General features: G+C 35.2%; 2 protein-coding genes across 5 annotated transcripts; one reads left to right on the forward strand and one right to left on the reverse strand.

Annotated features, from left to right (window-relative positions):
• The first annotated feature begins 6379 nt into the window (after nt 1-6379).
• Nucleotides 6380-8354, forward strand: LOC132617527 (probable inactive receptor kinase At2g26730). Its single transcript, XM_060332540.1, has 2 exons — nt 6380-7484; nt 7562-8354. Exons 1-2 carry the CDS (start codon nt 6380-6382, stop codon nt 8185-8187), a joined length of 1731 nt encoding a protein of 576 aa, XP_060188523.1. The 3' UTR covers nt 8188-8354.
• A 1321-nt stretch (nt 8355-9675) lies between these two features.
• Nucleotides 9676-13193, reverse strand: LOC132616793 (uncharacterized). 4 transcript variants are annotated; one of them, XM_060331453.1, is made up of 2 exons: nt 13066-13193; nt 9676-11147 (listed from the first exon to the last, which is right to left on the reverse strand). In XM_060331453.1, exon 2 carries the CDS (start codon nt 11124-11126, stop codon nt 9909-9911), a length of 1218 nt encoding a protein of 405 aa, XP_060187436.1. In that variant the 5' UTR covers nt 11127-11147; nt 13066-13193; the 3' UTR covers nt 9676-9908. The 4 variants fall into 4 exon arrangements, with proteins under 4 accessions (XP_060187436.1, XP_060187435.1, XP_060187437.1 ...); XM_060331452.1 differs by having other exon boundaries at nt 12990-13145; XM_060331454.1 differs by having other exon boundaries at nt 12956-13103.
• Between the last annotated feature and the right edge of the window lie 1122 nt (nt 13194-14315).

The following is a 14315-nucleotide window of genomic DNA, read 5'->3' on the forward strand; positions in this document are numbered from 1 at the left end:
ACAATCCGTACCGGAACAGTGTTGATTGTGGGTATTTCGTTGGACATTTTGGTATAAAAAAAACGCATCCTATTTTGAGCTATTAGCTCCAAAAACAAGCCATTTTGGCTCCGGATTCTAATATATGATTTGGAAGAAGAGCTTTGGAGGATATTTGGCAATTCAATTGTTTTGTTCCGTAGAGTTAATTCCGTAATTATTATCCTTCATTAAATATTGTACTAAAATAGATTAAAATTATGATATAACTAATTCTGGAATTGCTTATACCGAAAACAAAAATCCGACCAGACATAGGATTGTATTATCCCACATCTATCCTGATAGTTATCCTTTGCATGAACAAAAAAACCTCTCTACTTTGTAAAATTTTGGACATAAAAATATGATATTTGAAAGAAACGAAATTAACATTTGAAATAAAGTTAAAAAGGAAAGAGCGAGATGGTGGTTTTTGTTGTTCCCGCGAAGCGAAGATCATTCGCTTGGCGAATAAAGTGGGTCACCCTCTTTTTGGCTTCGGCCAGAATATTTGAAAGTTAAAATTGTGTTTAGACATACATTTAATTTGGAGAAAAAAAAAAGTAGAGGTTTTAAGAGTGCGAAAAAGATCACTTGAAAAATGATCAAAAACACATTTTCAAACTTGAAATTCATCTTAAATATCTTTTAAATATTCAGTTTTTATTTTATTTTTAAATAATCAGTTCAATATATAATCGGACACTGTTTTAAAGAAAAACATCATCTACAAACGTTAAATGTTGGATATCCATAGATTAAGGTCAATTTTTTTTTGCCTGTTTAAAATTATTGGGACGAAAGCTTCCTTTAATTTGTTTAATACATAAACATCTGAATTAAGATTATTGTAATCACTTATAATAAAAGTCCACTTCAAACTCTTACACTATTTGAAATTTATATATGATCCTCAATTCAAATGAATTCCCTCCATAATGCCTCACAAAAGCAGACAAGTGGCAGCCTCTCTGGAATAAAAAAAATGAAAATAAATGTTGGACACGTTTTTCATTAAACATTACTGTATGTTTTAATGAAGGTTGATGAGAATTCAGTTTTTTGAGAGACGTTTTCGGGGCGAGTACAGAGGCGAGTTTCGGAGCGAGGCATACCAAAAATGCTCCGGGGCGCAAATGAAAGGCGTAGATCCATAGGGCGTAAGTTTTGGGCGCAAAAGCGTAAGTCCTGGACACAAAAGCGTAAGTCCCGGCTGTTAATTTAATTTTTATTGTTTTAAAAGTATTTTTGCTATAGATTATGACTTTTATTATTGTTGTAATGATATTTATACTTTATGTTATCCTGTTTTCATGTTGTAGTGATTTTTCTTAAAATATATAAACAAAGAAAGCAATTTCCATAGAAAATAACACTGCCATAAATAGTTTTTAAGATGATTATATCTGAAATTGATATCATAGAGATTTCATAGCACTATATTCCTGAAGTAACTTTATTCTTTTTTTTTTTTTGCACTACTCTTACACTTTTTCCTCTTCTCCTTCTTTGAATATACAAAAAAAAGTCAATGCAAATATTAGTTGAGAGTGGGAAGGACTATGAAATTTTAGAGATTGATGATGAAGTGAATGAAGATTTTATTTTAAAGATTATCTAGGATATTATCATTTTTTGTGTTGTAACCTTTGTCAAATAATAATTATAATAACTCTTTTTATATTATTGGTGATTTATTTGAATTTATTTGCAGAATTTTAATGAAAACTTTACATTTGCTATTTTTTAATAATAAAATTATAAAATTGAAGATACAAGGGACATACGCCCCGTTGATTCATGAGACTTATGCCCCGTGTCTCGGGGATTACGCCTCGCCTGTGTTGCGTAAAACACCTCGCCTCGCGCCCCCGCCTTTTAGAACACGAGATGAAATCATACTACTTTAGAAAATTGTCACACCCCAAAACCCACCCTAGACGTGACCGGCATCCGACGTCATGAACAACATCGAAAGAACCTAAACAATGCAATAATAACACTTGAACCCGCCAGGTTCAACATTCACCTCCGGCAGTTTATAAAATAAATGTAACATCAAGTTTCTTTTTAATAATCTTTCCTTATTAAATTAAACAAAGTAATAGATAAATGCATATATCAGGATCATAATTATGAAATAAGATCAGCGGAAGTCTAATATAAGTAATAGTCATAAACGTGGCAAACACCCATTAAGTCGTACGAGACTTTGACGATCTACCCACAATTCTGACAACTATCTATGGAGCTTCTAAGAGACATAACAATCGTCTAACTTCGGGGCGCAGCCGGGAAATCTAGAATAATAAATGAAACAGAAAGTGTCCCACGAACGAGGATGTGGGCTCACCAAATCAACAACAGCAGCAAGTTCTCTTAAGCGTCGCGGGTATCACGAACCTGCTCTTCTCCGTTACCTAACATACCATCAAAAACAACAATGGTATGCCTGAGTACCTTCGTACTCAGTGAGTGCCTCGGGGACAACAAGTATTATAAAAATAAAATATAATAATACATGAAGAAATCAGTTCTGAAAGGATAGTATAAAAACAGTCATTCCACTTTGTGATTCTTAATATCATTTGTTAAGCAGTTTACAAAGCCATTAATCGATATAAAAACAGGTATTCAGTATATATATCTCAATAAAAATTATCAAAATCGATTACAAAGCCTTTTGTCAATTTATAACTTTCAACTATGCCTTTTAAATTGATCATGATTGTCAACAACAGTTCCATGAGAGATTACGAATATCATACATGCCGATACAGGCCCAAGAATCAATCACATCGAGGGATGACCGTAGGGTTCCCTTGTCACAACGCACCACACCGGATTATAACATTCTCGGTGACCACTCATCCTCCCGAATGGCTAGGCATAAACACACCGGAATATGAAATCCTCGGTGACCACTCATCCTCCCGAATGGCTAGGAATAAACACACCGAAATGTGAAATCCTCGGTGACCACTCATCCTCTCGAATGGCTAGGCATAAACACACTAGAATATGAAAACCTCGGTGACCACTCATCCTCCCGAATGGCTAGGCGTAAACACACCGGAATATGAAATCCTCGGTGACCACTCATCCTCCCGAATGGCTAGGCGTAAGCACACCGGAATATGAAATTCCCGGTGACCACTCATCCTCCCGAATGGCTAGGTGTAAGCACACCGAAATATGAAATCCCCGGTGACCACTCATCCTCCCGAATGGCTAGGCGTAAGCACACCGGAATATGGAATCCCCGGTGACCACTCATCCTCCCGAATGGCTAGGCGTAAGCACACCGAAATATGAAATCCCCGGTGACCACTCATCCTCCCGAATGGCTAGGCGTAAGCACACCGGAATATGAAATCCTCGGCGACCACTCATCCTCCCGAATGGCTAGGCGTAAGCACACCGGAATATGAAATCCCCGGTGACCACTCATCCTCCCGAATGGCTAGGCAAAATCATATCCACAGAGTTCATAGCATAAAAGCAGAATTACAATGCATCCCAAGGTAATCACATCACCATTTACCATTAAGGTTCACTATGTCATATCGTAAAGATAAATCATTTCAAAGAATGTTTTGAAAACGTATAACTTCTTTACGAAAGATTCCATGTCCTAATTCATCAATGAGAATATCATTACCAACCCTTAACCATCATTATTAAGCATCTCCTATAGAGGAAAACATTCATAATATCACATACATATGTAGGGTTTGTTACAATCTAGGTTTAATGTGGGTTTGTCCCCTCACACACATTAACCATTAATCAAACCTATAATAGATTTCAAGAGTGTAAACTAATTCATCATATCATTCAAAACATGCTTTTATAAAGAATCGATCTTTCAAGAGAGTTTGCAAAAGAGACATATAAATTACCTTCATAGTCGAAAGGGTTTCCAAAATAGACATACATCCAAAATAAGGTTTTTAAAAGGGAGACATACCTTAATTTGTTAAACAAGGTTTAACAAATCACTTTTCTAATGAAGAACACCCAAATCCTAGCTTGAATCACTTTGGGAAAACTTATGTTGCAAACTTTAGGTTTTGGTCACAAAAATCATGTTAAGAATCATGAGTTTGATGTTAGAATGATTTAGTAATGTTAAGGATGCCCTTACCTTTGATTTGAAGACTTGGGGGAATGATTTTAGTCCTTAGGGTTGTTTAGGAAGTGGAGGAATAAACAAAACAAGGGTCTTATTTATATTTTTCTGGTGAAAACGGGCTAAAGGACGCCTCTGAAGGACGGACCGTCCTTCGTGTTACGGATCGTCCTTTGGTGGAAATTTCCAGAGAGTTTCTAGAAATTTTTGAGACGTTACGGTTCATGTTACGGCCCGTAACACGTGTTACGGTCCGTAACGTCTCACCGTAACACATGCAAAATTTCCAGCGAAGACAGGCTTCAGTAAAACGGGCATAACTTTTTGTACGTAGCTTTTTTTTGGCTGGGCGACCTACCGTTGGAAAGCTATTTCAAAGATCTACAACTTTCATGAATGAAGTTTTTCCAAATTCGCAACACATTTTCATGAAAATCGCCCAGAAGACAGACCTACCAAAACTTAGGCGAATTTATGAGCCCTTAAGAACTTCACTAGTTGGTTTGACTTCAAAACGACCATCCTCCACCCGAATTCATCAAGAATGGGTTCATATAGATATAATATCATCTTAACACTAGATTTTTACAAATTCACACCTAGTTCAAGTTTACGGGGTGTTATAAAAATAGTAAACTGGGAGGTGATATTTCTTCTTTATTTTAAAACAAACACGAAGCAATATATAATATTTTCAAATCTAAACTGATCTCTAAAAGGAGAACTCGATTGGTAATTTCAAATGCTACATGATACTATTAGTTCCATTTATGTAAATCTTACTTTATTTTCAGGTTAATTTTTTATCTTGTTAGTAATTACTGATTATTACCGTTTATATTGATGTATACGGAGGACAATTTAATCCAAAGTAATCAAAGGCTAAATTTGTTAAATATCTTTTATCTTGTTAGTAATTAATTACAAATTGGTGTGTGTGATGCAATCTCTAAGAAAAAGTGGTCAAACACAAAATGTTGTACCAGGCACATCCTGAGAAACGTTTGTTATGTAAAAAGTTGCACATAAAATAGAGGCGAATCAAAATAAATTTGGCTATAAGCCGGAGGGGTCAACTATGTATTATTACTAAGCCTCTGTTCTAAGAAGATTAATTACCTCTTTAGAGTGGACTACAATTTCCAATGGCTTTAGTCCATATTGAAAAGCTACTTTCAAACCATGAAGTTCTGCTAACAATTTTGTTTCCCCACTTATAGTAATTTACTCCTTCTATCCATTTTAGTTATCGGGATTATTAAAAATAATTGGTCCAAAATAGTTGTCATTTTAAAAAATCAAGATGTGATAAATTATTAGTTTCCACCGTCAACCTTACAAAATAAATGTAGAGAGAGATTAATATGGTGAAAAAGAGAGTACCATTAAATTGAGATCAAAGAATAACTAATGAAAATTTAATCAAATTATTCTTTTAGTTAATGTTTTCTTAAGGGACGTGCAAAAAAAAAAAAAACATGACAAGTAAAATGGACGGGAGGGAGTAGATTAGTTTGCAGTTTTCACTTACACTCACCCTATGACTTCCTATGAGTTGAAATTCAGGGCAGCTCGCTACACTAAGCTCTGAATATACTTGGGGTTTGTAAAAATGCCGAAACACATTGACTCTATTTTATGCAATCTTACATTGTATTTTTGCAAGAGACCTTCCGCGACTCTAATCCGCTATTTCCTAGTCGCACGGTGACAAATCTTACCGTTGAAATAGGACTTATAGTCGCGGTGACAAATCTTACCGTTGAAATAGGACTTATAGTCGGCATTTGTAAAATGAAGATGTGATTTTCTGAGAACATTTTTTCGTTGAGGGATGCAGGCAAAAGTATCAGTTTTTGGATGCCTAATTTGATAGTCATATTCTTGAAACATTTTTGCCTTTACCACAACTCTTGAACTGCTAGGCTCCAACAGTAAAGAAACAACGACCTTGTAATGTTCAGAAAAGATGTGATTTGACAAATTCTAAGTCCAATCCTAGTCATTATAGTATGAATAAAGTTGTACAATGAATATAACAAGGTAGATTAGAGATCAAGTCAGAACATGGAATCTTTGGAAACTATGACCCAATTTGTTTTTATCGAAGAAAATGCCGAAAGAGGGATAATACTATGTTGTGAAATTATGTTAATACCTTCAGTAACTATGTACAACTCCTGAGGATATGTCAAGCAACAAACAACATTTCTTCTAGCTAAATAGATGGACAATCTTCTCAAGTTGATTGTAAGTGTTATATTTTCTGTTTATTTTATCAGATTCTGTAATGGAGGTGAGTTAATAGAGTCCAAGTCCTTTCTCAATTTTATTCTTGCTATTGATCCAAACAATGTACTACGAATTGATCGGAATGCTTTAGTGCCTTACCCTTGCTACTACAAATTACATGGTGTTAAGTGCAATACACGTACCCGTGAAGTCATAGAAATAAGGCTTGAGAACAAGAATCTCAGTGGGATAATCGATGCAGAATCACTCTGCAAACTCTCAAAATTAAGAGTTCTTAGCTTAGCCGGGAACAAGATTCAAGGGACAGTTCCTGAATCGATATCAACGTGTAAAAGTTTAATTGTTCTTGATCTCAGCAACAACTTTCTTAGTGGTAATTCATCAGTACTACTGCAGTCTTTGACAATGCTCAAGAACCTTAAAAAACTGAACATTTCTAAGAACAGTTTCACTTTCTCACAAGTGTTGAGAGGTGTAACGATTAAAGAATCTACATATGTGTTAAATGGTATCGCTCCATCTTCAACTGCAGAAAGTGACAATACAAAGACAAAGAATTATCATATGAGTTTGATATTTTGGGTCCTCATATTTCTTGGGATTGCGCTTGCCTTAGTGGTTTTATCATTCTTGTGCATGAGATGTGTTAGAAGAAAAGCGAAGGACAAGGAGGTTATAAAAGAAGTAGTTAATTACCCGTCTCCTCGAAAAACTCCCTCAGCTGAGGTTGTAGATGGAGTATGTAACACTGAAGAGAAAAGCTCAGAACTTTTCTTTTTCATGGAATCCGTTGAAAAGTTTACGATGGACGATCTTCTTGAAGCAACCGCAAACTTAAGAAAACAAGGCCTTTGCAGTAGCCTTTATAAGGTACATATCAGTGGCAGTGGTGTCTTCGCAGTCAAGAGACTGAAGAAACTACAAGTAGGGTTCAAGGAATTTAGCGAAACAATGGAAAAGATAGGGAACTTGAAGCATCAAAATGTACTTCCACTTGTTGCTTATTACACTAGCAATGAAGAAAAAATGCTCATCTACAAATACCAGAACAATGGAAGTCTACTAACCCTTTTTGAAAGTAAGCTGACTAAATCAAGAACTTACAAAATTTCTTATCTTTGTAATTCAGAATTTATCATATTTTTTATGTTGCAGATTATGTAGAGGGGAAAAGGAATTTCCCATGGAAACTAAGGCTGTCAATTGCAGTTGGCATAGCGAGGGGTTTCGCGTACATATACAGAAGTTCAAAGAAAGGCAATGTCATTCCTCATGGCAACATCAAACCATCAAACATTCTGTTAAACGAAAATGAAGAGCCGTTAATAAGTGAGTATGGATATTGCAAGTTCATTGACCCCAACAAAAGTTGCCTCTACAAAGACAATGGTTACACAGCTCCTGAGGAGACCTTAACAGAAGGAGCTGATGCCTATAGCTTCGGAGTGATTCTACTAGAACTGCTGACCGGTAAAGTTGTGGAGAAGACAGGATTAGACCTTGTTAAATGGGTGAAATCCATAGTGCGGGAAGAATGGACTGGAGAGGTGTTTGATAGTGAAGTTGCCAACTTTGAAATGTATGCTTTCCCTCTACTAAATGTAGCACTCAAGTGTGTGGATCGTTTGCCAGAGGAGCGGCCTACTATGGCAGAGATATTCGAGATAATCAAGGAAGTGGTGAATGATCAAGAAGACATTTCTCCTTCTTCCATGACTTCTTTTGAATCCACCCCTGGTTCAATGATAATGCCTTTTAGTTTGAGCACTTTTCATAGATGAGAATATGAAATGAGCTTAAATGAAGAAGTGGGGATTCATACAGCCGACCCTAACTTGTTTGGGATTGAGGCTTCGTTGTTGTTGTTTGTATGTGACATTAATGGTTGTTGCACTAGGGTATTCATAATATGTTGAATTCTTACTAGGCTCTTTCAAGTTATTTTTCTGAAATGTGGTGCTAGTTGTGTGAAAGATTCAAAGCGAGTGGATAAAAGATGAAACACTATTCATGTAAGTTTCTTCTTTTAAAGAACAATGTTCTTACTTGGACGTTATCTTCAATGAGCAAAGCTTCCTCTCATTATCCTCAGTAGTACTCTAACATTGACTTTAGTCTTGTAGCATACTAATAGCCTGTTTGGCCAAATTTATTTTTCCCCCAAAAGTATTTATTTTTTCAATAAGATCTTATTTGAAAAAAGTGAAGTGTTTGGCCAAGCTTTTGAGAGAAAATAAGTGTTTCTGGGAAGTAGCAGAAGCAATTTTTCAAAAGCTAAAAAAAACAATTTTTGTCAAAAAGCACTTTTTTGAAAAGTACTTTTGAGAAAAATACAAATAGAAGCACTTTTTAAAAGCTTGGTCAAACACTAATTGCTGCTCAAAAGTATTTTTTTAATTAATTGGCCAAACACCATCTGTTTTTCGCTAAAAGTGTTTTTTTGAAAAATACTTTTAAAAAAAAGTACATTTTAAAATAAACTGGTTTTAGAAGCTTGGCCAAACAGACTATAAATACCATATTGCACATATGGTCGCTGATTGGAATCTTAGTAAAGTCAAACCTCCCTCTAACAATATCATTTGTCCCTATACTTTTTCACTGCTATAGTAAAATTTTGTTATAGAAAACATATAATATAAATGAAATAGCTTGGTAGGCTCCCGTTCTTATCCATTTTTGTCATCTTGGTGTTCAAACTCACTATTTTACCAACTGAACAATTATACCCTTTGAAACACAGAATTTTAAACTTTTTTCATCCGGTCAGTGTGCGTGTAATACAATCGGCTGCACGTTGAATTCCACGTCATTTTTTAATGCCACACAGGTAATAAAATGTTAAAAATCAAATTAAACCCCAAAGCTTTATTCGTAAACCGTTTTCTCTTCCTACCACATTTTTGGCCCCGATTTCTAGCAGCCGCCATGGTACTCCCTCACGACCTGAAACACCATTGCAGCAGCCATGAAAACCAGCCTTTCTTCGTGGTCTTTTTCGCCATTTTGATAGTTCTTTAACCAATTTACCATTGAGACCATGATGATGCTTTGTTTCTGTCACAGCATTTCATGGATAACTCCAATGCAAATTTGAAATTACAACCAAATTAAGTGAGACCCATCATGAATCTTAAACCAATTTGAAGAAAACCTACAGATCGGTTCCACATGGTTGTTATAGTGAAATATTATAGAGTGAAATATTATAGAGAATGAATGTTATAGAGAGGTCTGACTGTACGTTGAGGATGATGCACATAATCAAATTATTCCAAGGGAAAAGCTGAGCATAAATTACACAACACAAAGTTATTAACTACAAGGTAATGAAGTAAAACAAGTCTTCAACAGACACAGGTCAATTAGTTCAGAGCATTTTAAGCATTCACAAGATAAAACGGATAAACACCATATTCATAAAATCCTTAGTGTTTACTTATCCTTTTTAGACTTGGTCCCTAATCGCCTATAGGTCATACCGAAAACCATTCACAAAAGCTCAGAAAAAGGCTCTGCTGCCATAGAAAACCCGTGAACCAGTGCTCTTGGGTGTTTGCGATGTCTGATCTGAACTCGTATTACCAGAATTGGTTGGCCCATTTTCAATGTCCAGAGGAAGCTTCATCTTTGCCAATGACTCAGTAAATTGCTGCATACTTTTCATGTACATATCCACAATATCCTGTTGCACAACTTTTTGCTCTGGCTCAATCACCACTGGTTTTGGAAATGCACTGCCAGGCTTGGTTTCTAACATCTTACTCTCAGCATTTCCAAAATTACTTTTACCTGTAGGACTTTCTTTACAAGCTGAAGCACATTCTTCCCCTTGAGATTTTGAAGCTCCTTGGGTCTCAGAGGACTGAGAATCGACGGTTGATAAGCTGCTAGGTGGCGAATCGCGCTTAGGATATTGGGGGAAATTCGCAACCTCACTTGGAAAACTTTCCATATGGACATCGACTTCTGGACTGAGTTGATTTTCTGTATCAGAAGAGACCAAGCTATCCGAGCTTTGAGAATCTAGATTAGTATTAAAGTACTCGGAGACCATACGATTATTTTCGTTTACAATCTTAGGATCCGGGAACTCAATTTTGTCAAACTCGTTGTCTGGCCGAGATGCATCAGTGTCCGCAGATAAAGGCAATGCAGGAATTTCAATCACTTCAGGTGAAGTTCCATTGTAAGAAAGGGACAGCTGTACAAATCCTGCTGGAGAGTGAAAGAGATCAGTCGACGAAAGAGAGAACTCTTTCTCTAGCTTTCCGCTTTTCACAAGGATTTCAGATAAGGGGACTAATGCAAACCCCAGAAGTTGGTCTTCCAAGTAATTCTTCACTCTACTCATCATCCATATCTCACATTTGACCGAGCATTTTATTGTACGAACTCTGAGCCTTAGATTTTCATTGAAGACCGGACTTTTCCCGCCACCATTAATTGTCTGAGTGGAGACTGCATTTTCAGGGTCACTAGTAAGGCAAAGCTTTGCGTAAACATCTTGTTTATGGTAAATGCAGATGTTATGGATATCTCTAGCTTGATGAATATACACGTCGAGTACACCGATGAAGTCTTCAGCTTCCTCTCTATGAGCAGAAATTCCCTCGGATAGGTTAGAAGGGTTCTTGCTGAAAAACTCACTGTTCTGCTTCTCAGAGTCGAAAACGGAGGAACCCTTAAATGGTGACACAACAGACTGTGGAGAATCCATGAAGCTGACTACAAATAGAACCTAAGAAAATTGAAGGATAAGTTATTATCAGATATTACCATCAAACAAGAAGTATCAACTGTATTTAAAGTGAAAAAACTTAACCAATAAACTCATTAACCTAACTAGGAAACATATCTAGATCAAGTGACAAGAATTCAGAGCTCATAACTCATAGCATAGCAAATAAAGGATAAAAGCTGACAACAGTATCATTTTAAGGAGGAGAATAAGAACTCCATACAGGAACAATCAGAACGAAGTAAAAGAAGGCAAAACTGCAATCTTTATCCTATAATAGAACCAAAATAACCAGTGGCGAAATCAGAAAAATCACCAAGGGGTTCAAGATTTATATATATCTACAAAAAATAACTTTTGATCTATATTCACTATAACGTCATTTTTTATCTACACAGAATAATTTTCGACGAAGAGTGCATATAGCTAGGCCACTGAAAAGAACCCTATAATGAAAGATTGAGAATGGAGCTCCATATTAACTTTAAAATGAAGGATAATATAGCAGAGAAAAATTAGGAACCGAAATAATGATAAAAGAATCAGCACAAGCATACTAAATAAAGTATAACCAAGGGCATAAGCTCATCAAGAAGCAGAAAATTCAGAATCTAATCAACTGGTTAACTCAAGCAATCCTCCCAACTTTAAAAGGAATTCGGCTTTTTACTCATAGCAAACTGAGAAAGCTAAAAGGAGGGAAGAAGGCCCAAATCACAACAAAAAGAATCACTTTAAAGCTCAGGTACTCATCAGGAGAAACAGCTTAAAGTATCAAAATCACACAACACTGATCCAAGAAATAAACTGAATCCATAAAGTGTTAACTGTTAACTATCCAGCCCCCATGAGAAACGAATAAAGCTACAATCTCTAGCTTTCTCCTCAAGTGTTATAACTTAAATCCAGCACCAAATATACATGAATAAAGCCACAATCTTTAACCTCTTTTCCAATTCAAGACAAAAAAATAATAATAATAATTACCTCAAAATCAAGAATAGAAAAGAGATTCAACTAAAAAAATAAAGGGGTGTTAACTATCCAGCACCATGAAGAAGTGAATAAAGCTACAATCTTTAACTTTCTCCTCAACTGTTAACTTAAATCCAGCACCAAATATAGTTGAACAAAGCTAAAGTCTCTAACTTTCTCCTCAAGTGTTAACTTAACCATGAAGAAGTGAGTAAAGCTACAATCTTTAACTTTCTCCTCAAGTATTAAACTTAAATCCAGCACCAAATATAGATGAATAAAGCTACAATCTTTAACCCCCTTTCCCCTTCAAGACAAAAACAACTTACCTCAAAATCAAAATTAGGAAAGACACTCAACTCAAAAATAAAGAAGTGTCCACTGTCCAGCATCTATGAGATGTAAATAAAGCTACAATCTTTAACTTTCTCCTCAAGTATTAAACTTAAATTCAGCACCAAAAAAGATAGGCCAATAAAGCTACAATCTTTAACCCTTTTCCCCCTTCAAGACAAAAACAGAAAACTTACCTCAATATCAAAAATAGAAATACAGAACTGAACCAAGAACTAAAGAATCCATAAAGTGTTAACTATAAAGCTGCAATCTTTTACTTTCTTCTCAAGTGGTAAACTTAAAGCACCAAATAAGATGAACAAAGCTACAATCTTTAACCCCTTTTCCCCTTCAAGACGAGAAACAGAAATACCTCAAAAATCAAAATTAGAAAACAAACTCAACTCAAAAACAAAGAAGTGAACCAAGAATTGAGCAGAACAAGTCAAAAAAAGTAATATTGTGAAATCAAGAAAGAAAAAAAGAAAATATCACACAAACGAGTAAATTTCCAAGAACCCCAGTTCTTACTTGCAGATTAAGGGTCTGATTATTGAGCCAAAAAATTATTCAAAAGAGTAATAGTTTTGTGGAAAATGAAAAATACCCAAGCTCGACAAACGAAGTGCAGAGAATAAAATCAAAGGAATGATGGTGAGTGGATTTGGCAGTTTGTCGGGAAACTCCTATATTTGTGCTCTAATTTGTACAGAAAATGGCAGAAATGGTCCCTTAAGTTTGAGCCTTAGTTTCAAAATAGTCCCTTAAGTTTTGATCTTCTAAGTTTGTCAATGTTAAGTATTTACAGAATTATTTTTGTTAAATTTAACGGGAATTATCTAAAGAAAAAAGAAATTAACGGGAGCTTACATTTAGAGTTATAAATTTTGTAGTTTTGTTTTTTTTCTGATTTATTTCGTATAACCTTTTAAGATGTAATTTCTGCTATATTTTTATATCTTTTTTAATGCAGTCTTTTATGTTGCATTTTACTATTTGATGAGAATTTTTTGGTGTTTATCGATAATTTTTTTTCTTTCACTGTCTTCGTTGAATTTTTTTTTTTCTTTTCCATCCTATGTTCGATACCCTTATTGTGCTTGGTTAATTCGGATTCACGCTGCATAAGGTGCATTTAAGTGTAAAGTATTTTCTATCAGAGATTTTTTTTTTCATATCTTAGGCTTGAACCAGAGACCTGTGGTTCGAGGTTGATGGATTCTATTCCTGCCACAACCCTTGTTGGTTGTTTCTGTCAAAATCTAACAAACATAAATTATAAATATTTTATAGAGACTAAAAGTGTTAACTTAAAATAAATTTAAAAGGCCAGACTACTCAAGTGAATATTTAGAGGACTATTTTGAACCTACCATCGAAACACAAGGGATCATTCTTGTCATTTTCTCTTAAGTTTGTACATACTACTCATGTTGGAATTTTATACTAATATCAGTAGATTAGTATTAGGGGATAAGGACTTGTTTTCCCTTTTTTAATTGCAAAAAGTTAATACCCCACAATAAACGCCGACCCACTGCTATTGGCTCACTGCTCCAATCAATCAATGGACCTTTTAGTGCGTTTAACAGTTGGTATCTGCACATTGGGAGCGTGTCTACCACCTTGCAATTTTCTTGGGATGTGACAAATTATGTGATGGATGATGATAATGAGAGAGAGAGATGGGTTAAAGATTTGAACTTTTAAAATTACGAAAGTAATTGATTCTAAATATAATTATTGAATTTAATCGAATCCGTATCGTATATTTAAGCCTATAACTGTCCTTTCAATAACAATTTCATACTTCGCATAAGTCATAGTTTCTTCAATGAGTCGTCTCGTGTAAAATCA

The sequence above is a fragment of the Lycium barbarum genome, chromosome 11 (genome assembly GCF_019175385.1).
Source record: "Lycium barbarum isolate Lr01 chromosome 11, ASM1917538v2, whole genome shotgun sequence".
In the NCBI taxonomy this organism is placed as follows: domain Eukaryota; kingdom Viridiplantae; phylum Streptophyta; class Magnoliopsida; order Solanales; family Solanaceae; genus Lycium; species Lycium barbarum.

What these genes read in the sequence shown, in the direction of transcription:
- LOC132617527 (XM_060332540.1), top strand. Translation starts at nt 6,380, where the DNA reads ATGGACAATCTTCTCAAGTTGATTGTAAGTGTTATATTTTCTGTTTAT. An exon ending in TCTACTAACCCTTTTTGAAA is followed by an intron (nt 7,485 to 7,561) that starts GTAAGCTGACTA and finishes TTTATGTTGCAG; the next exon opens with ATTATGTAGAGGGGAAAAGG.
- LOC132616793 (XM_060331453.1), bottom strand. Translation starts at nt 11,126, where the DNA reads ATGGATTCTCCACAGTCTGTTGTGTCACCATTTAAGGGTTCCTCCGTT.